Source organism: Platichthys flesus, chromosome 2, assembly GCF_949316205.1.
Source record: "Platichthys flesus chromosome 2, fPlaFle2.1, whole genome shotgun sequence".
Classification (NCBI taxonomy): domain Eukaryota; kingdom Metazoa; phylum Chordata; class Actinopteri; order Pleuronectiformes; family Pleuronectidae; genus Platichthys; species Platichthys flesus.
Window position 1 is genome coordinate 28,043,980 of NC_084946.1, and position 20,105 is coordinate 28,064,084.

The 20,105-nt window shown below is 45.5% G+C and overlaps 1 protein-coding gene across 2 annotated transcripts in view; it reads left to right on the forward strand.

The window, feature by feature from the left end:
- Positions 1 to 20,105, forward strand: part of ripor3 (RIPOR family member 3) — a 31,164-nt gene that overhangs the window by 6,106 nt on the left and 4,953 nt on the right. Inside the window, exons 2-22 of one of the 2 annotated variants that reach the window (XM_062409760.1) lie at positions 3,550 to 3,640; positions 10,717 to 10,815; positions 11,677 to 11,832; positions 12,059 to 12,137; positions 12,395 to 12,418; positions 12,538 to 12,591; positions 12,813 to 12,962; positions 14,711 to 14,774; positions 14,872 to 14,915; positions 15,220 to 15,345; positions 15,720 to 15,865; positions 16,690 to 16,816; positions 17,170 to 17,309; positions 17,574 to 17,813; positions 18,037 to 18,133; positions 18,537 to 18,779; positions 18,856 to 19,001; positions 19,076 to 19,241; positions 19,355 to 19,484; positions 19,602 to 19,766; positions 19,845 to 20,009. In XM_062409760.1, the coding sequence (XP_062265744.1) occupies positions 10,718 to 10,815; positions 11,677 to 11,832; positions 12,059 to 12,137; positions 12,395 to 12,418; positions 12,538 to 12,591; positions 12,813 to 12,962; positions 14,711 to 14,774; positions 14,872 to 14,915; positions 15,220 to 15,345; positions 15,720 to 15,865; positions 16,690 to 16,816; positions 17,170 to 17,309; positions 17,574 to 17,813; positions 18,037 to 18,133; positions 18,537 to 18,779; positions 18,856 to 19,001; positions 19,076 to 19,241; positions 19,355 to 19,484; positions 19,602 to 19,766; positions 19,845 to 20,009 (2,560 nt within the window). In that variant the 5' untranslated portion in view covers positions 3,550 to 3,640; position 10,717. The remainder of the gene's footprint in view (positions 1 to 3,549; positions 3,641 to 10,716; positions 10,816 to 11,676; positions 11,833 to 12,058; positions 12,138 to 12,394; positions 12,419 to 12,537; positions 12,592 to 12,812; positions 12,963 to 14,710; positions 14,775 to 14,871; positions 14,916 to 15,219; positions 15,346 to 15,719; positions 15,866 to 16,689; positions 16,817 to 17,169; positions 17,310 to 17,573; positions 17,814 to 18,036; positions 18,134 to 18,536; positions 18,780 to 18,855; positions 19,002 to 19,075; positions 19,242 to 19,354; positions 19,485 to 19,601; positions 19,767 to 19,844; positions 20,010 to 20,105) is intronic. The other variant, XM_062409767.1, reaches the window with a different exon arrangement.

Here is a 20,105-nt window from a genome sequence, read left to right on the forward strand (position 1 = left end):
ATGTGAACCTGAAAAGTTATTGTTGTTTTTAGTATTTGAGTAAAAACTTATTTATCAAACTCTGAAATGAAAATAAGTAAAAAATAACAAGTACAATATTTTTTTTTAACAGAAAGTACATTTATTTAACTGCTAATCAAACACAAACACACACACACACACACACACACAAACAAACACACACCCACACACACTCGGGTTCATCCAGGCTACACAGTGACGTACAAGCCCCACGAGTCCGATGTGACATTAACACACTGATGCTGCGACCCTGAAACACTTGACCTCTGTCGGCCCTGGACATCTCCCGGGGTCAAAGGTCAAACCCTAACGTGTCGGCAGCGTGTGTTCGAACACACAACACACAATCTGCAGCTCTTCAGATACATGGAGAGGATTTAAAACATGTTTGACAGCTTCTCATGAACCCGTGTGCTCCAGTGAATTCACCCCACGATCCAACATCAACAACACTGCATGTCCCTCTGTGTGTGTGTCTGTGTGTGTGTGTGTGTAGTGTAGCGTGTTTTCTTATCAGCTCACAACATGTGTCCTGGTCCCTGTTTGAGCTCTGCAGCTTCTCCTGTTCACGTCTGGTTGAAGATAATCTTCTGTCTCATGACACGTTCAACTCAACCAGGCTGAGCTGAGTTTGTTCTAATGATTCTTTAATATCACAACATCACACACCTCAGGGCTTCAGGTCGGATGCTAACCTCTCGTTGAATAAGCTTACTCTACATTTGGCCCTGATATGTACAGATAAGAACGATACTCATTGTGCCTCGTGGTGCTGCACACGAGGAAAACATCAGATCAGAGCCGACAATCACTGGAACAGGAAACAGGACAAAGACAGGAAGTAGACCAAGCCAAGATACAGAAGACAAACATTTTCAAAGTAAAGTCCAAAAAGCTGAAAACAAGTCCAACACTCAAAAGTGAGTCCGACACTAAATCGTTCAAAAGTCTCTGAAGAAATGAAAATACAAACATTAATGAACAGACAAATTCAAATGATCCACAAAAAACATTTAAAGTTTCTAGGAGCAGATTCTGTCAGTGACCAAATCTCTGCCCGCTGAGGAGTGAGCGACCCGGGGACCAGCTTCACTCCGGGACACGAATCACAACCGATCTGTGTCGAGTTAAACGAGTGACAAGTGTGGTATTGTGTTGTCGTTGATTTAATGAGCGCTCGCTGAGCCGGGACCCCCCCCCCCCCCCTCCCCCCGTTCGAGGCCTCAGGAGGCAGAACAAGAATTTCCATTTCACACTTGGGTTGAAATTCCAGCTCGGCCGAGCTCGCCCCACGGGGCCTTTCCAATGGCCGACATCACGCCAGGTAAAGTCAATCATGTGAGAGGAAAAACACTTTCTCTGTGACGTGCACGTGGAAGCTTCACGCTCTCACCCTCTTCTCTATCAGAGTGAGTTGTGAAGAGTGAAAACACGAGAGTAAATCTTTTTATTACTCGTCCAAAGCAGTGATAGAGAATAAGAGAGAGCGTCCCAGCGTTGGAGCTTCACCTCCACACCTCCACGGCTCTGGCAGCCCTGCAGGTTTGGACCTGGATTCTCCAAACCCGAGCCGCAGGGGGTCGTGACCGTGTGCAGCTCTGTGAGGTCGAGCTGTGCATCTCCTCATTTCACATCTCAGGTTCCTGCTGCACTGATGCTAAGACATTTCGGGGCTGTCGGACAGAGATGCAGAAATTAAAACAACATTATAGAGACACCAGGTTCAAGGAAGTGACCGGGGGGGGGGGGGTTGTTATTATTCTTTGTTCATTTTATTTCATATACACTGGAGGAGGCGATTTCACAATTCTTCATACATTTCTAATGCACCTGGATCTCCTCCTTGTTAGCAGATGGGACATGGACCGAACAAAACAAAAATCAAACATCAAAAATAAGAGTTTGGTATAAAAGAAAGAGGTGAAAGGTCATGATTGACAGCTGAGACTGACCTGGGATTGGTCGAACAGACGTATGCGAGCGCTCGGGGTCACGATAGTTCGTTAGCTTTACCGTTAGCTCCACCGTGGAGGTTCTGTTGACACTTGGTCTCTACCTCCACGTTCTCCTCCAGCTGGTGAATCTGTGGTGGAGGTTTGTAGAAGTCATCAGAAGCGAACGGGGGGGGGGGGGGGGGGGGTACGCCCCTCGGGTTTTCTGCATCTGCTCCGAGCATCTTCTCCTCCGTGTTCTGCTGAATCGATCGGTTCCTCAGGTCCACAGCGTCTGCAGCAGCACACGAGCAGATGAAGCTATCGTCGTCTCGGGGGGGCTTTCAGTTTGATGCTACAGTGTCACGTTCACTTCCAGCTCTTTTTAAAATGATCCTCCAGAAACACAACGTGAGGCGGACAGTGGAGAAGCATCTGCAGGTTTAACGACTCCTGCCGAGTTTAACGTTATGTTTTCACAATAACAGTAAATAATGATGGTTGACAGGACAGCTCTGTAAAATGGTCCCACCCCCCCCCCCCCCCCCCCCCGGTGGCTGTCTGCAGTACAGCTCATTAAACCCACCTCCTCCATGTTAGTTCTCCTCACACTGAGGTTTGTTCAAGTTTGTTTTGAATTAGTTAATTGATGATTTAAAACTTTATGATTGACAGCTGAGACTGAATCGCGATTGGCTAATTCAATCTAATGCTCCTCGTTGAAATGTAATTGATTGTAAAGTTTACGTAAATCCATTTTTAAATGTGAGCGGTTTCCTTTAGCGCGTAGAGACACACACTCACCAGCAACAAAAACAAACTGCACATAGTGGGAGAGACATAAGGAGACACAATGTACTGTGAAAGAAGAAGAGACAGAAAAGGTTTGTTTATATTATTGTGTATTATTCGATACACGTATGTGTGTGTGGGGGGGGGGGGGGACTGTTTTTCACTCAGTTGAATTGGTGTCGACAGCAGGGCCAATCGAGGGGAAGACCGTGGAGAGACGGGGGGGGGGGGGGGGGTAATTACAAACCCAGAGCGGCTCTTCCTCCTCTTTTTGTTTCCTCCTCTTCATCTCTCCCAATGGGAACCAGAGGAATTAGGATGAAATGAAATGATGGACGTGTCTGATAGAAACAACAGAGGAGAATTCATCTGCAGCTTTTCACGTGAATTCAAACATTTCTTTCCTCGTCTTTTGTGTAATGAATGTTGTTGGCGGAGCTAAATCAGTTGTCATATTCATTATTCAATCTGTTTGTCTCTTTGTTCAGTTTAACGCAGCTCACAACCCAAAACTATTAAAGTTAAGCTGTCTCTGGATTTCCTTTTTCTAAAGTACGTTTTCATTTGATGTGACAACAGTGACCTTTATGAGTTATCGACCAATAAGATCACATCTGTCAACGTTCATTTACATCTGTACACGATACACAACTGAATTCGAAATGTTTAACGTAAACAAGTGCAGATTAATTCCTTTTCATGTGTTATTTCAGATAAATTATAGAATAATTTCAGTTATTACCGCTCGTTCCTTTTCCTCCTTATTCGATCAACAGAGACTAACCTTCACTTCTTTTTGTTTCAGATGTGTGACACGATGAAGTGACTCCAGAACCAGAACCCCCCGCGGCTCCGCAGCTTTTTGATGTTTCCATCGAACAGAACACAAAAACAAAGTAAGGGGACTTTTCTTTGCTTCTGCTTGTGAAGCTCAGTGGGTTTGTGTGTGTAGTGTGTTTTCTCACCACACTCACTCGTGATTTACCAAAAACAACGCTTGCTGTCGTCTTCTGATAAACATCCAGATCCTGGATCTGACGTCTGATCCACATGGAGATGTCAGAGGCATCGTGCACATCGTTCACATAGTTCCTCACTCGGCTGTTTATTGATGAACATAATCAGACGAGGATTATCTTCATCACGGATGTGTACGAGTGAGTCGGAGGAGCCAGATGTTTTTCATCTTTTGTAGATATGATGAATATGTACCCGGACGTGTGTGTGTGTGTGTGTGTGTGTGTGTGTGTGTGTGTGTGTGTGTGTGTGAGGAGCCCAGATGTTTGTGTCTCCTCATGAAAACAGATGTACGCTGTGTGCGAGTTCATGTCAATAGATTTAAGAGATTGTGTTACTTTAGAGTCTTTAATCTTTGGCTCGGACTCGGCCTGAACACACAGGAACACTGGATATCAACACACAACACAGCACACAGCGGGGGGGATGGGGGGGGGGGGACCCAGAGGACAAAGAGAGGAGAGATTGAGACAAACGGGGCGATGGAGACAGTTCTACTTTTCCTGAAGTGTTTGTTGTAACTAAAGATCTGGAACCTTTTGTCCAATAAATAAAGATGACAAACGTTGCTGTTGTTAGTGAAGTGTTGGGATTGGTTCCATCCTCTGGAGACAAACTAGCTTAGCTTAGCATGAAACACTGGAAACAGAGGGAAACAGCTAGCCTGCCCTGGCTCCAGATTCAAAACACTTTATTCTTTTATCTTGTTTAACCTGTGGATCAATGAAGCAATACAACTTTAGATTTGTGCAACTTCAACAAACTCATATGACGGAACGCTTTTTACTCAAACGTTCCGTCATATTTTCCCATCAGCTCCTCTGAACATCGAGTATTTCACCTCCCCCCTCTCGCCCCCCCCCGCTCTCCTCCAAACTGAATCCCACCACTCGGACTGAGCGGAGCGTTGAGAGCTGAGTGTCGATGCGACTCCAGCTCAGCGTTAATCAGACACTTGAGACAAGGATCTGAAAACAAACCCTCGTCATGGGGTGAGGACACACGGCTCTGATTTAGCAATGAGGTCTCATCACTGTGAAGCTGGTTCATCATCACCAGGAACCAATCAGCTGCTTTCAGATGATTGTGTGTGTGAAGCCACTTTCAGGAAACAAACCAACGTTCACAGGTTCAGACTCTGGTAGAGACATGTTTCTTTTGTCCTCGACCTTTGACCCTGTGGTTGTGGGTTTATATCTCATGGGACATGACTGCAGACATTACAACCCCCCCCCCCCCTCCCTCCTTCTCTCACACAAACCTGGCATTGAGGCGTACCCATAATGCAAAGCACATGACTTTAACGACCTGGGATCGGGGTTCACTTCCTGTGTCCCATATATCGTCAGGTTTGGGTTCACGTAGAATCTCGGTCAAGGTTCTGGAAAGTTTGTGGTTTTTAGAGTTGATGTTTGCAGACGAGACCCAGGTTTACCTTCTCCTTTCTGCCAGATACTTCTAAACCTTTCTCCTCCCAGCCAATCGTCTCTCCATGACCTCGCTTTGCTTTACACAACATGAGAAAACATAAGAAGAATCCGGTCTTGCCTGACTCAGTGTGACACCAGCTCTGGGTACAGACCGGGATGTTCTCTAACCTCACAACCTTCTGATTGGCCTCCCCTCATGGGCCAAGAAACCCTGAAGAACTCATTCTGCTTCGCATCCGTCTACTTGAGCTCCATCATCAGTCCATCATTCCTGGACTCTGTGCACTTAAAGAGAAGTTCCTCAGTTTTCCGACCTGCACACGACACAGTCACCGTTTGTGACCGGCTGCAAAACGCTGTGAGAGAGAAATCTCTTGTCTGTCCTGTGTCCTCATTCACTTGTGCCTCGTGCCGGCTAAGTGCAAAAAGATTATAAATATGTCAACTGCTGAAGTACACAACTTACAAAGAAAAGTAGTCCATTACTTTTCACCACTGACTTTGATCAGAGTTTCACGAACGTCCTAAATTTCAAATTGACCAAAAAACATGTCAGTGCGTTTACAGCATCACAAAGAGTGAACAAGTAACACTTCTATGTAAAGAACCCGGTGAGCAAACCCTGTGTGTGTGTGTGTGTGTGTGTGTGTGTCAACCCACAACAACATAGTTCTTCACCCGGGGGGGTATTTGTCATCTCCGACCTCTGACCCTTCCACAATGAGCCAATCACGTCTCCCCGTCTTCTGCATGAGTCAAAAGCGAAGACGGATTTTCAGCAACGATCTGAAAAAAAGACAAAGACAAAAACATTTAGTGTTAATTTAGAAAACGATAATTAAAAACTCTCTCTCTCTCACAGATTTCTTTTGTTTGTCTTGTCTCGCTGAAGAATCTCTTTGATCTAACAATTTATGGCAAAATAACCCCCCCCCCCCCCACTGGCATGACACTGTTGAGAGAGAGACGTGTTTCGTTTGCTGCTCTTCGTACGATAAAAGATTTACTTGGAAATTGGACGAAGTCCCAGAGGAACATTTAAAGTAATTTAAAGCCGTCTCCCGGAGATCACAGATGCTCTGAGCCAGAGAGGCTGGAAGAGAAAGATGGAGGGATGAAACAGCAAGACAATTAGACACAAGATAAAAGACATGTTTATTCCAACTGAGGGATGACATATACACACACACACACACACACACATACACACACACACAGACACACACTTCTATACTGACAAGAAAATCTCTTCCCGCTGTCCGTGTTCTACATGAAGGCTTCAACTGTGTGTGTAAACAGTTAAGTGTTTTCGGTGTGTGTGTCTGCTTACAACTGTGTGTACATGTGTGTGTTCACGATGACAGATGATGTGCAGGCCTCGCGTGAGGGTCTGCTGCATGCTAACAGCTCTGTGGCGCACACACACACACGCAGACACACACACATGCAGACACACACAGACACACACACACACCTCCGCGCCACATGGGACCCCGTAAATCACTTACAGGTCGAGGCTAATTTTTAAAGACCAGATTTCACCCCCAGCTTTTCTCCAGACACCTCTCAAAATACTGAACACACACACACACACACACAGAGACACACAGAGACACACAAACACACCCCAGCCCCCAGGAATGGGCCTCCATCTTATTTGTATCACATTCCTCGTTCATTATTATTTTGCTCCAATCTGCATCTACTCTTATTCTCTAGATATCTTCCTCCACGTCTCCTGAGTCGAACGCACTCTGTGTTTTCTCCAGTCATTTTTAATCAGCTGTAACTTTGGGTTCCAGCCCGAAGCTGCAGCCGCTGCACTCAGCGACCCGAACGCCTCCTCCAGCCAAACAGCAGCTAATTAATCACCAGTGAAACCGGCCGGAGGGGACGACGCTCTCAGTGGAAACAGCCGAATCATGAGCTGATGGCTGAAGCTGGTTTTATAAATGATTACAACTTGGGTTTCTGCAGCTCTGTTCTCACGAGGGTAATGAAACCCTGCGCTGATAAAAACCAGGAGGCTTTTGTTGTGTGTTTGTTAGTTTACGCCAAAAACCGCTCAACCGATTTCCAAGAAACTTTGTGGATGGGTGGAACGTGACTCAGGGTTAAACTCATTGAAAGGCGGATCCAGGAATTTCTTTCACTTCCTTTAATGAGATTATCTTGACCACCGAGACGTTTAGAGTGACGTGTGTGGAAGAGAAACCCGGTTCTTAAAAGGATCGAACCGGCCCACTCACGCTTTATTTCAAATGTTCCCTTGTTCTCAGGTTTCTCTTTCCTTCTGTTCTCTGTTTCTGCTCCATTTCTCTTTTTCCTTAAGTCTCAGTCTAAACACTAAAGGCTTCTGTGTCCTGGCCTCTGTGTGTGTGTGTGTGTGTGGGTGTGTGTGTGTGTGTGTGTGTGTGTGTGTGTGTATGTGTGCATGTGTGTGTGTCCTAGACGCTGTTAAACCAGCTCATTTGAGTGTCAGGATATCAAACATTGTTGAAGGAGATCATTTCCTGTGAATGTTACACAGATTTTTGATTAGTTTTGGTGTTTTGAGTTAATTTACTGAGTTTGTTTTTTATTACTCTTACGCTTCTTTCTCTTAATTTAATTTACTCACATCGATGACATCGTCAACCTGCACGTCTCTGTGCTGCTCCGACTTTTTTATATTTTTCATTTACGCGGTATTTCAGTTTGAGAGCGGAACTTATTTGTTGTACATTCAGATTGTGTAAAGCTTTCACTCCTGTGCTTGCACTCGAATGTTCCCTGCTTGTCCTTGGATTGTGCACTTGCACTCAAGCCTCGGCTCCTCTTGCGCTCTCGCTGCTTTTGTGCACACAAACAATGTCTTTTTTCAGATTATAATTATAACAAGTCTGTCAAAAGAGAGCTGAAGCTGGAAAATGTATCCAAAAGCAAAATATCAGTTTGAGATAGAAGACGCAGAGCAAATCGAAGCACAAGCTTAGAGTGCAAGCGCAAGGTTCTGAGCGAAAGCTTCCCAATGAATATGTTTGCTCTCAAAAAACCCAGAGACGAATCCATGATGTGATCGACTGAAGCAGCTGCAGCTTCTCACAGGTGATTTGTTCACCGACGTGTTGAAGAATGAGAGTTTGAGACAGAGACGGATCAGAATCAGACGTTAGGCTTGATGGACGGTGGACGTGTGTCCTCGTCACAGCTGGTCCTCGTGGCGTCCAGCCAGGACTCAGCTATGTGCGTCTGAAGCTCGGAGCCGAACGCGCCCGAGCTGATCCCCCTCGTGTTTGTCATTTCTTAAAGCTTCGCAGTCAGCATTTGTTCAGCAGCTGCCACGAGGTTACATTTTAATATCAGTTTGCACACACACACACACACACACACACACACACACACACACACACACACACAAACACATATATATAAATACATAAATATATCGCAGTACAGAGATGCTGGTGAAAATATTCTTACAGTAGTGTCAGTCATTCAATTCTATTCAGTTTCCTGAACCACATGAGGGTCAAGAACTTCCTGTTGTCACACACACACACACACACACACACACACACACACACACACACACTCACACACACACACACACCACTAACCATAGCGTAAAAGTATATCATCCATCAAATGTTCCTTTAACATGTTAAAACTCGATAATTTAAGTTGTTCTACCATCTTCACCTCCTGTCACATCTGTGGAGAACTTAAGAATCCATCGTGTCACGTCCTGTTGAATGAGGCGGAGTCTATACACACATCACAACACCTCGGACACACCCCCCACATCAGAGAAGAGCCCGTTGTTAATTGCAGCTCACGTGGAACGATAGTTTGAGATTGAAAGAGAAAGAGATTTAATCAGATGACATGAAGCAGACGAGCAAAGATGTGAACAACAGTTGTTTCATTTTCTAACACACTGAGCCATGCAAACTTAAAGACTTTAAAGTTCATCACTGAGACGTTACAGTCTGTCCTTCGTACTCAATTTAAATAAAGCAACAAAAAAAACTCTCGGTACGTGAGAAAGTTTCAGTTACTTTCCACAGTTAATGTCATTAATCAACAGAGACCAACATGGTGGACTCTCGTTTCTGTCAGTGAGACGGAGAAACATCATCACCACACAGGCCTCCGCCTCCTCGTCCAAAACAAACAGAAGAAAAACGTGCGTGTGTCTGTGTGTGTGTGTGTGTGTGTGTGTGTGTGTGTGTGTGTGTGTGTGTGTCTCTGTGTGTGTGTGTGTGTGTAAGTTGGCTGACTTTGGTTCTTCCGACCTGGTTTCTCCATCCCTCTTGTGTTATGTGTGGTTGCTAGGTATCAGTGTTGGTTTTGGCGGCAGCACCACAGTGTATTTTACATTCTGGGTTCAGGACTCGTCCCAACCCGGTTCTTCTGAACTTCTCACGCTGGAAGCACGTTGGTTCGGATCCTGTTCGGGCGATGGGCAGGAGTAAATCACTTTTTATGTGAATCAGAAGAAACTCAGCTACAAAAACATCTGAGACTTCAACTGAAACTTCTTTGGATGTTTTTAATCTGATCAAAGCTTAATTGTCCAAAATGTATAATTTGATAATATTGATAATTTGATATGTCCCATTTAGAATCACACGAGGACCGAGAATTTACAGTTTTCATTTGCAAAAGGAACGAAAACACTCAGAGATCAAAACTCAACATGTGAAAAACTGGGAACAAGCAGGAGCAGAACTGAACTGACAAAGACAAAGGGAAACTCAAAGAATTATTCAAACACAGAACGGAGGCAGGAGAGGTGAACACAGGTGAAACTCATGAGCCAGGGGATCAGGGGGCGGGGCAAGGTTTAAAGTGACCAATAACAAGACACAGGCGGAGCAGGAAGTGAACATGAAGGGTCACAAGAAAACTAAACTGAGGCAGAAACACAAGAAAGAATATTATTAATTCAACATTAATCCAGAAATACAATTATACAAAGTCTAAACACAATCAAAAAATTTCTCAAAAGTTCACAGGAGCAGAATCCTAACAGAACACAGGTCAAAGGTCACTGTGACCTCACCAGCACCAGTTTAGTGAGACCTTCAGAGGTCGAAGGAGATCATCATCTCAGACACGAACTTAAAAAGTTTGTGTCTTGGGTCTTGAAAGTCTTGGAACATTCATCTAAAATCCTACAGCAAGCATGTTTTAGTTTCTCTTCACTGGTTGAGATGCTCAGCTCCTCCCACCCTGGCCCTTCAGAATAAAGCTGCTGCTCCACCATCTGCTCTGAACTTCATCTGTAAATAAAGAACTGTCGTGCACGTGTTTGAAGATGTTCCTCCTGGTTAATGTGTCCCAGAGATGCTGCTCCTCTGCTTCCTGCTCCTGGGGGTCTGGGTCTTTAGAGAGGTCTTGTTGATGTGAGTGTTTGCATGTGTGTGTGTCGAGGGGAAGTGAACCCAAACACTGAGGTGGAGAAGAACCAGAGGAGTCGACGCCCCCACAGGTTGTTAAAGAACGATGAGAATACGACCGATCTCTCTGTGTCTCTGCAGGATGTCGGTGAAGCTGCGATTCGACTCGCCCTCGGACGGAGGTCTGGTGCACAGGAGCCGCTCCTTCACCGGGTTCAGCTCCCTGAACGCACGACGCCGGTGAGTGACGCTGGTGAAGCCGATGAGGCAATAACACTGAGCCAAGGCTGGAGAGCCGGGGAAACTCTGTTATGAGTTCTTCCCATCTGGACAATCCGGACGTAGAAAAACCTGCTGTGGAAAGATCAGGGTTGTTTACAGCTCGTCCACACCGGCCTCCTTCTATGTGTACGGCTCCTCTCAAAGATATTTGGGTATTTCCAGTTTCACGACACCAGGGGGCTGCAGGGAAAGTTCTAGAAAAGGTCTTGAACAAGTGATTCAGACCTGTTCTCACTCTGCAGCCTCTCCAGAACATCTCAACACATGATCTTCTGACAGCAGCGTGAACAGGACACTTTGTCACATCCTATTTTTTTGAGTTGTGCAAATCTTAACACAACTGCTGCTGTGTCAAAAAAAAAACTAATGTTTGTGAGGCTGCGAATCCTCAAAGTGTTTGAGGATTCATTTCCCATCGGAGCTTCATTCCCATAATAACCTTCAGGATGAGTGACTGGAGGCAGAAGATTCATCTGAAGGAAATTACACAGATTCAGTTTTTCATGATGTCAAACAATAAATGAAAGAAAACATTAAATGTGATTTTACACTAAACCATGTGATGCCATGTACAGGCACACAGTGAACGCACCGCAGACTTGAACATGTTATTGGTTAATAAACAAAGTCGTAAGAAGTCCGTTCAGAGAGAGAGAGAGAGAGAGAGAGAGAGAGAGAGAGGGACAGACAAATGTCATGGTTAAAAAGAGAGAGCAGGAATGTACTCCCTGTTTGTGAGAAACACACAAAGCAACAGAAAACACAAGCAAATGTAAAATAAATGAATAATCCTCTGGTTGTGTTTGTGTTCCTCTTCAGTCCGTCCTCTGCACGAAACTCTCTCCGCTCCAAAGCCACGTCGGGGGGGAAGTCTCGGACGCCTCACCCGTCTCACAGCAGAGCGGGTGGAGGGATCTGGTCTCTGCAGCCGGACCAGGTGGACAGGGTCTTCCAGGCGCTGCGCCAAGGACTCAAGTACGTGAACCAGGCAGGGAGAAGATCCATGATTCTGTGATCATCTAAATCTAGATCTAAACTGCTGAGGATTGTGATGATGAAGAAGTTAAACTCGTCCTCAATAGCTAATCCACCTCTGAGTGAAGCTTCTCCCATCTCCACTGGGAGAAGCTTCACTCAGAGGTGGTTTAGTCCAATGTTCTCGTGACATGTCTGAGTTACTGATGTGGTTCCGTGGCTGCAGGGAGTATCTGGAGGGTCACCAGGCGGAGATGGACTTCCTGTCGTCACAGCAGAGAGAGACCAAGAGAAACTCCAGACTGGTGAGAGGAGAGAGAATCCCAGTGTTCCCAATGTGTCATCTCAGGGAAACGGGGAGGGAAATGTCTTCAGCACGTTTGTTTGGATTCAGGGAGGAACTGATGAGAGTTGGTGGTCGGAGGTCGAAGGTCAAAACATAAACGGGACATCACAAATAACTTTTGACTAGATTAATCTCATGTGGTCGCTCTGCTGAAAAATCAATTTACCACTTTTAATTTCTGGAGGATGATGATTGATCCCTTCTCTCTATTTTCAGGCATTTTTCTACGATCTGGAAAAGGTAATATTTTAGTTTCTCTTTTTGCGCTTCCTATTTTCATTTTTATTCTAAATGTTCAACATAAATATACAAACATCTACACATTAATAAAATCTAACATCGTATTGTTTGGTTCACAGGAGCTCCGAGCGCTGGAGAGACACATACGTCGATTGGAATTTCAGATCAGTAAGGTACAACTCGGCTTTTCAGGTTTCTGTCTTTTTGAGGTTTGAGGTGAGGATGAGACTTTTTACCAAATTACTCACGTAGTCTTTTATATATAGAGAGAGGATGTTAGATAGCTTTAAAATGTCTGAGTTTGTAACGTTTTTTATGTTTGGTGTAACGTGTGTGTGTGTGTGTGTGCGTGTGTGTGTGTGTGTGTGTGTGTGTGTGTGTGTGTGTGGTGCAGGTGGAGGAGCTGTTTGAGACGTACTGTATCCAGTGGAGATTGTGTCAGGGAGCCCTCAACATGAAGAGAGCTTTCTCTCTGTCCCCGTCCACCAGAGCGTCCAGAGACAGTCTGCTGGAGCTGAGCCGCAACCACAGACACAGCCTGCAGGTGTGTGTGTGTGTGTGTCTGTGTGTGTGTGTGTGTGTGTGTGTGTGTGTGTGTCTGTGTGTGTGTGTGTGTGTGTGGTCCAGGCATTTCTTTCTTCATCTTTTCACACTCACATGTGTCTTCCTCATGAGGACAAACAGCAGGTCCCCATAACGCACATCATTCATATCTCAGGTGAAGACAGTTCAACTTAAAGTTCAGGTTATGGTTTAGGTAAAGGTTAAGTGTAGGGTAGGTTTAAGATAAAGTTAAAGTTAAAGTCAGAGTTAAGACAAACTTAAAGTTAAAGTTAAAGTTAAGGTAAGTAGCAACTATGGTTTAGATTCGAGTAAGTCTCCAGGAAATGAATGCAAGTGAAAGTAAAGTCCTCTGAAGTTAATGAGACAGAGTCTGTGTGTGTGTGATGAATAAGTAATATAACACAACACAACACAACACAACACAACCGACATGTTGTGATCGGCTCGTTGATTTCAGCCTCAGCAGGTTTTCAGACTGTGAGTCAGTGAAAACTCTTCTGACGGTGAAATGAAATGAAAAGAGGAACCTGCAGTTTTTTATCTGCCGGTGAAGTTTAAAGTGAATTCAATGACGGGAAATAGACGGAATAAACATTTTGATGACGTCTTTAAATCTAAAAACTTAAAATAAAACAGAAGGTCGTTATTATCAGAGAGAATCAGTGAAATCACGTGACTCTTGTGTTCACAGCAGCAGGATCAGGATCATTTAGAGATATAATACAAACACATCACAAAGCTTTACCTGCGTCTTCATCCTCTTCTCCTCTCACACGTTCTTTCTCACATCAGTTTAAAGTTTCCCCTTCAGATTACCTTGTTAGTTCTTTTCTTCATTTAGGGTTCACGAGTTAAGAAGCACAGCTCACTGCATTCAGAGAGAAGAACAACAGTCTTCACACGGAGGCTAGAACGACTGTCTATACCAGGGGCAACCATGTGTGTCTCAAAGACCACACACACACACACGCACACACAAACACACACACACACAGACCTACAAATCCACTACACTATTTTAAGAGTGTAAAAACAGCTGTCCTTCATTGATAAATAATTACTTTTCTATTAAGAAGCTCATTTATAATCCTAAATCCATAAAGTTGGGACATGCAGCGTTAGAAATAATCAGAATCGAAGCAGCGGTGGATATTTCATCACAACTGGGTCTGTAACGATTTCACAAATAACTCAAATAACTTGAGAAACAATCAAACAAACAAATCCACAGCAGAAATAAACAGAACATAAATAGCTGCTCTGTAGCACTAACAGTTTAAACGAGTCTGGTGTTGGTCCCGGCGACTCGACTCTTCGGCGTTAAGAGCTTTTAAAGACTCGTAAACTGACCACGTGGTTCAGGGTCGACTCTGAGGATGAGTGTGATTCCTGCAGAGCGATGAAGAGCCGTGACCTCTGGCCCACACAGCCCCCCCCCCCCCCCCCCCCCACACACACACATTTCCCTCTTGAGACTACATCTCAAGAGGGAAATGTTTAAATACCTGATGACACACTCTGCTGGATTATTATTTTTAAATGCAATCCATTACTAAATGCAAAATCACCAAAACAATCAAATCGCTGGATTTTGTAATAAATGCCTAAAAGCTGCGGTTTAGATGATCCTGACCTTTGACCTCGGTGAGAACGGAGAGGAGGTGAAAATTTGAACATAAATATTGATGAAGATTTATTCAGTGTCTTCAAAATGTCTTCTGTCTGCAGGACATGTCAGTGATGGAGGGAGAGTTAGAAATCCTCCTGGGAGAGCTACATATCAAAATGAAAGGTACACACACACACACACACACAGACACATACACACACACAGCAGTAATCCGTAACACGCTATTTTCCAAATATCCAACATGTGTTCTCACTCCCAGGTCTGATCGGATTCGCTCGACTTTGCCCTGGAGACCAGTACGAGGTCAGTTCTTCTATTTAAAGACATTTCGTCCCTTTGAGAGAGAATTCCAACAAAAACACATTTATCAACTTTTACGTTTTCGTAACGTGACTAAAAACAAAACAAACATTTGCCTCAGATGAATGTTTTTGATTAGAGTAATTTGTTGTTTGTTGGGTCCATTAAACCAAAAACCCAGATATTATTTAAAGTAATTTCCCTTTTGAGGGATTTGGATTGTTCCGATTTACAGAAATTAATATATTTTGAGATCCGCTTGTGTAATCGTACCTGCGGTCACATGTTGATGATGTCACGTGAGCAGGTGGTGGTGCGGTTGGGCCGCCAGCGATGGAGGATCCGAGGGAGGATCGAGTCCGACGACACGCAGTCCTGGGACGAAGAGGAGATGGTCTTCCTCCCGCACATACACCACAACTTCGACATCAAGGTCAAACACACACACACATGTATTTAAAATAAAAAGTACTTCTGACCGAACTCATTCGTAGTAGTGAGTACATTTACTGATACTTGCAGAGTACCTTTAATTGAGTTATTCCTACTACTTGAATTCCACCTTTACTTTAATGAAGGGAGTTGTGGGTATGACTACTTGTGTACTTAATAAAACAGTTTTAAACTATATTTAGAAACACAAAATCTGTGCAGTTGTGTAAAAGGTATTTCTGTGTGTGTGTGTGTGTGTGTGTGTGTGTGTGTGTGTGTATGTGTGTGTGTGTGTGTGTGTGTGTGTGTGTGTGTGTGTGTGTGTGTGTGTGTGTGTGTGTGTGTGTGTGTGTGTGTGTGTTTCCTGTCTCTCAGGTGACGGAGGCGAAGGGCATTGGTTGGCTGCTGGTCGGCATGGTGGCGTGTGCGAGCGCAGACTTCTTCGTGGCGCGGCCGCAGCTGATGCTGGTCGACATCACGGAACTGGGAACCATCAAGCTGCAGCTGGAGGTCACATGGAAGTACGGACGCACTCGTCACACACGAACACAGACGACTTAGAGGGACGCGAAAGTTTCTCTGAGTCACGATATGAACGTTAGGAAGCGAGGAGGAAGAGGTGAAGCTCAGAGTTCAGTGGTGGATCGGGGGAACTGGGAAGTGGCGAGGACAGGAAGTGAAAGATGTGGTGGAGTAAAGGTGGAGACAGATGTGACAGGAAAAAAAATGTGGCTTAAAACCTGAGAAGGTCTTCTCTGGATCTTATTCCTGACCTCTGACCTCTTGTTGATATAGTTCACATTAAATGATGGATCACATGAGTGACAGGTGCAGCTGGTTCACACAAATAGTTTCTCTTCTTCTCTCTTCCCCTGATCATTTCAATACTTTATTTATTTTATTGTGGTGAAGTGTCTCACTTCACCACATGTTCTCAGCAGCAGAGCAAAAAATAATGCAATCAACAACATGTATGTTTTGGATTATTTTGGATTCACATTCAGACACAATCTCCCGGAAAATCAGTTGTTGCACACAAATCACAAACAACCCTCTGCACTTCACAATGCACTAATAAAACGCTACAACTTCACTACACACACACACACATTTATGTTGAGTCATTATGAATATACACTTTAATCCACAATGTTAAAAGACTTGACAAAAAGAAAAGGGACTAAAAAGTTGTCAGGTTGTCTACGAACCGGTTTAAAAAAAATCAAAACCTGAACAACGTTAAACACGTAGGAGAGCTCAGGTGTTTTGTATATTTGTGTTAACTTAGCGTCTACATGTACAGATGTGTACAGACGTGTACAGATGTGTGTGTTTGATTCTCCAGTCCCTTCGACAGCGCGGAGAAGATGAGGCCTCTGTCCGTCAGCAGACAGTCGGTGTCCAGCAGGAAGAGTTCCGTTTACAGCTGGACGGCTCCGAGTACCCCGTCCTTCACCGAGAAGTACTTCATCGTGAGTACACACACTCACACACACACACACACACACACACACACACACACATTCTTTGAATTCAAAGGGCTTCATGGGATGGCCATAAGACACCGTATTGCTGAAGTTATACTGATATATAACAAAACATACAGAATAATTACAGATATAAAAATGCCCTAATGATAAATGAAGAAAAGTTAATTTAGTGTTTTAAAAATATATAAATAACGTTTACCATGAGTTGTCTCTTATTCAAATTATTTATCTGTCAAGGGACACAAAGCAGGAGCCATATTTCATAAAATCATTTCGCCTTTTCCAGTTTGACCTGATACTTTTAATATTTGACCTTTACATTAACGTGTCTGCAGTCGATGGTGCGTGAGCTGCAGCATCGAGAAGGTTCCCTCCCGTCCCTCGTGTCCAAGACTCGACACAACAGAGGAGACGTGTCCCTGCTCAGCTACCTGTCCGACCCCGTCCACAGCCCGATGAGCGCCTACACCCCGAGGTACTGGGAAACATCATACATGCACACAATACACAGCTCTAATACTTCTGGTTGACAAAGAAGCTCAATCACAACGAGGCAGCTTAGTTTTACAGTGGCCACGAAACCCGTTAGTGAAATGATGGTGGTTTTGGTCTTTTAAACAATTATTATGATTATAATTTTACTGTTTGGGATCAATAAAGTTCATCTTTCTAAATCTATCTATATAGATAGGTCAAATAATTATGTTGATATTTATGTTTTACATCGATTCCTCCTCAGTCTGTCGCGGGCTCACAGTTACCCCTCCAGCCCCAGTCAGGGCCCCAGTCTGGGGGGAAGCCAGAGCCAGCTCTCCCTGGGGGAGGAGGAGGGATCCCTGGAGGGCTCCACGGGGGAGAGCGAGGGGAGGAAGAGGATGGATGAGAGGGAGGAAGAGGAAGAGGAGGATGAGGAGGAATGGGGAGGAGAGCTGGAGACGTCATCGACACCAGTGCAGAGTAAAACAGGATCTCTGCAGAGGTGAGGACGGACTCGAGGACTTTTGTTGTGGCTTCATCTGAAAGTGTGAAACTCTGTTTGTCCAGTTTGTCTGAATTGTGATGTGTTGATGTGTCAGAAGTTGAGTTTGTTACCTGATGTTAAATTTGAACTTGCATATCAATACGTGATAAAGTTTAAATCTCTGAACATGGGAAATGGTCTGCTGCAGACCATCACCAATGGATCATGTGTCGTTCCTCAGGTCCAGTACTCCTGACATCCTCAGACAGAACCCAGCTGGAGGAGCAGATCCTGAGACTCCCAGTGCAGCTCTGAGGCCAAACCCCGTCAGGGAGCAGGTAGACTCCTGAGTTCATCCAGTCACACAAACACTGAGTTAATGGTTCTTCCACTTTCACGTCCGTCACGTGTTCGAAACCTCATCATCAAGTCAACAATCAAGGGGCCCCTCTCTGCTTGGGGGCCCAGTATGTTGCCACTATTGTCTTGACACGGCCCTGCATGTCACTGTGGAATCTTGATTTGCTCCCAGCCTCAGCAAACTGCCCCCTGGCACCTCCTCGGTCCTGGACCTGTCCCTGCACTACATGTTTTAGATCAGAATGAGAGTTGTTTGATTTGATAATATCTTCTTCTCTGACTTCTCATCTCCGTAAATCTCTTCTTCTTTTCCTCTGAAGTTGAGACATCTTCTCTCATCAGGTTCCATCTGACCCTCTTGTTTCTTCATTTCTCTTCCAGGTGACCCCAGGTCCTGAGTCCTGCTCCTCCCCGGCCTCCCCCACTCTCCCAGTCCAGCTCCCAGCAGCAGCACCGACCCCGCCGGGGAGGTCGTGTGCGAGCGGCGCCCAGCGCAGGGCCCAGGCCCTCAGGCTGGGGGCCCTGATCGCAGAGCTGGAGAAAACGTTACAGAACCAGAGTCGGTCGGAGAAAGAGCTGAGAGCGCTGGAGCACCAGATCCTGCACCTGGCCACCATACTGAAGGTACCTGGGCACGTTCAGACAGAAAGCTGCTTGTTGTTGTGATTCTTTATCGATGTGTCCTCGTGTTCTCCGTCAGAACGACCTCTCCCTGCTGAGAAGCTCGTCCTCTGAGGACACGCTGGCCGTGGAGGAAGTCCTGGGCAGCTTTGACTTCCTGTCACGTGACTTCAATGCTGATGATGACACATCCTGTCGGGGCAGCCTGAGGCTCAAAGACAGCGGGTGAGTTTTCAGACCGAGAGAAGGAACTCATCTGAAATTCCCTCAAACACCTTCTGGTTATTTCTGTCCGGCAGCATCAGCTCCTTCCAGCCGAGCACGCTGAGGAGCCGCGGCCTCTTCTCCCCCCACAGCCAATCAGCTTCTGAGGAAGAGCTGGTTATTGCCCCACTGACTTCTGGGAACTGGGGTCTTGACCAGGCTCTGGAGACTCACCTGGACATTTGCCTCATCCTGCTACAGGTACAAGATGTTCACGAGTCATCAGAGGGTTTGTTTTTGGATTTGTGTTCATATCTCATCGAGAACTTCATTTTGAGACTCATCATCTCGTTCTTCTCGCTCCAACTCCTCAGATGACGAGAGCCACTGACTTCAGCCTGTCGAGGACGGACCTTCTGGAGGAGACGTCTCTTCAGGCCGACGTCCTGGACCGAGTCAGCGCTCTGCTGCTGGAGAAGAACGAGCTCATCTCTGCTCGGGACGGTCAGTGGAGAATCTGTCTCATCTGTCTTCTCACCACGTATCAGTGATGTTCACGTGTAAATGAAGGAAACCTTTTCATCTCCTCCTCCTGCTCCTGCTCTCCTCACCCCTCCTCAGTCCTCCCTCCGGCCCAGAGAACGAGGGATGTGTTGTTGTTCTGGGAGGATTGTGTGAACGACAGCAGCTCTCTGTTCTGCTGCGACTCCAGCAGCTTCATCAGGACGCTGAAGAGACGCTACACGCACAAGGTGAAGGCCAAGCAGCCCGGCCAATCAGAGAAAGGTAGATAAGCGCTCTTCTTCTGGTGGACGTCGGCTCGTGGGCACCAGGCAGCTGAAACCATGTCCCCCTCCTGTGCAGTGTTCTCTCAGCTCCTGCAGCAGGTGCAGGCGTCCTGCCGCACGGTGCCCGGCCCCCGGTCGCTCTGCACCCCCGACAGAGTCACCGTCTTCCAGCTGTCGGTGTATCTGCAGCGCTGGAGCGTCCAGGAGCTGGGGGGGCACATCTCCCGCCTCTCCAAGGAAGGTACAACTACTATGAAGTACTACGAAGACGTTGTTTGAAAGTGTCCTGTATTGGTTCTGAAATCCAAAGACTGCAGAAGGATGTTTTGTGTCACTT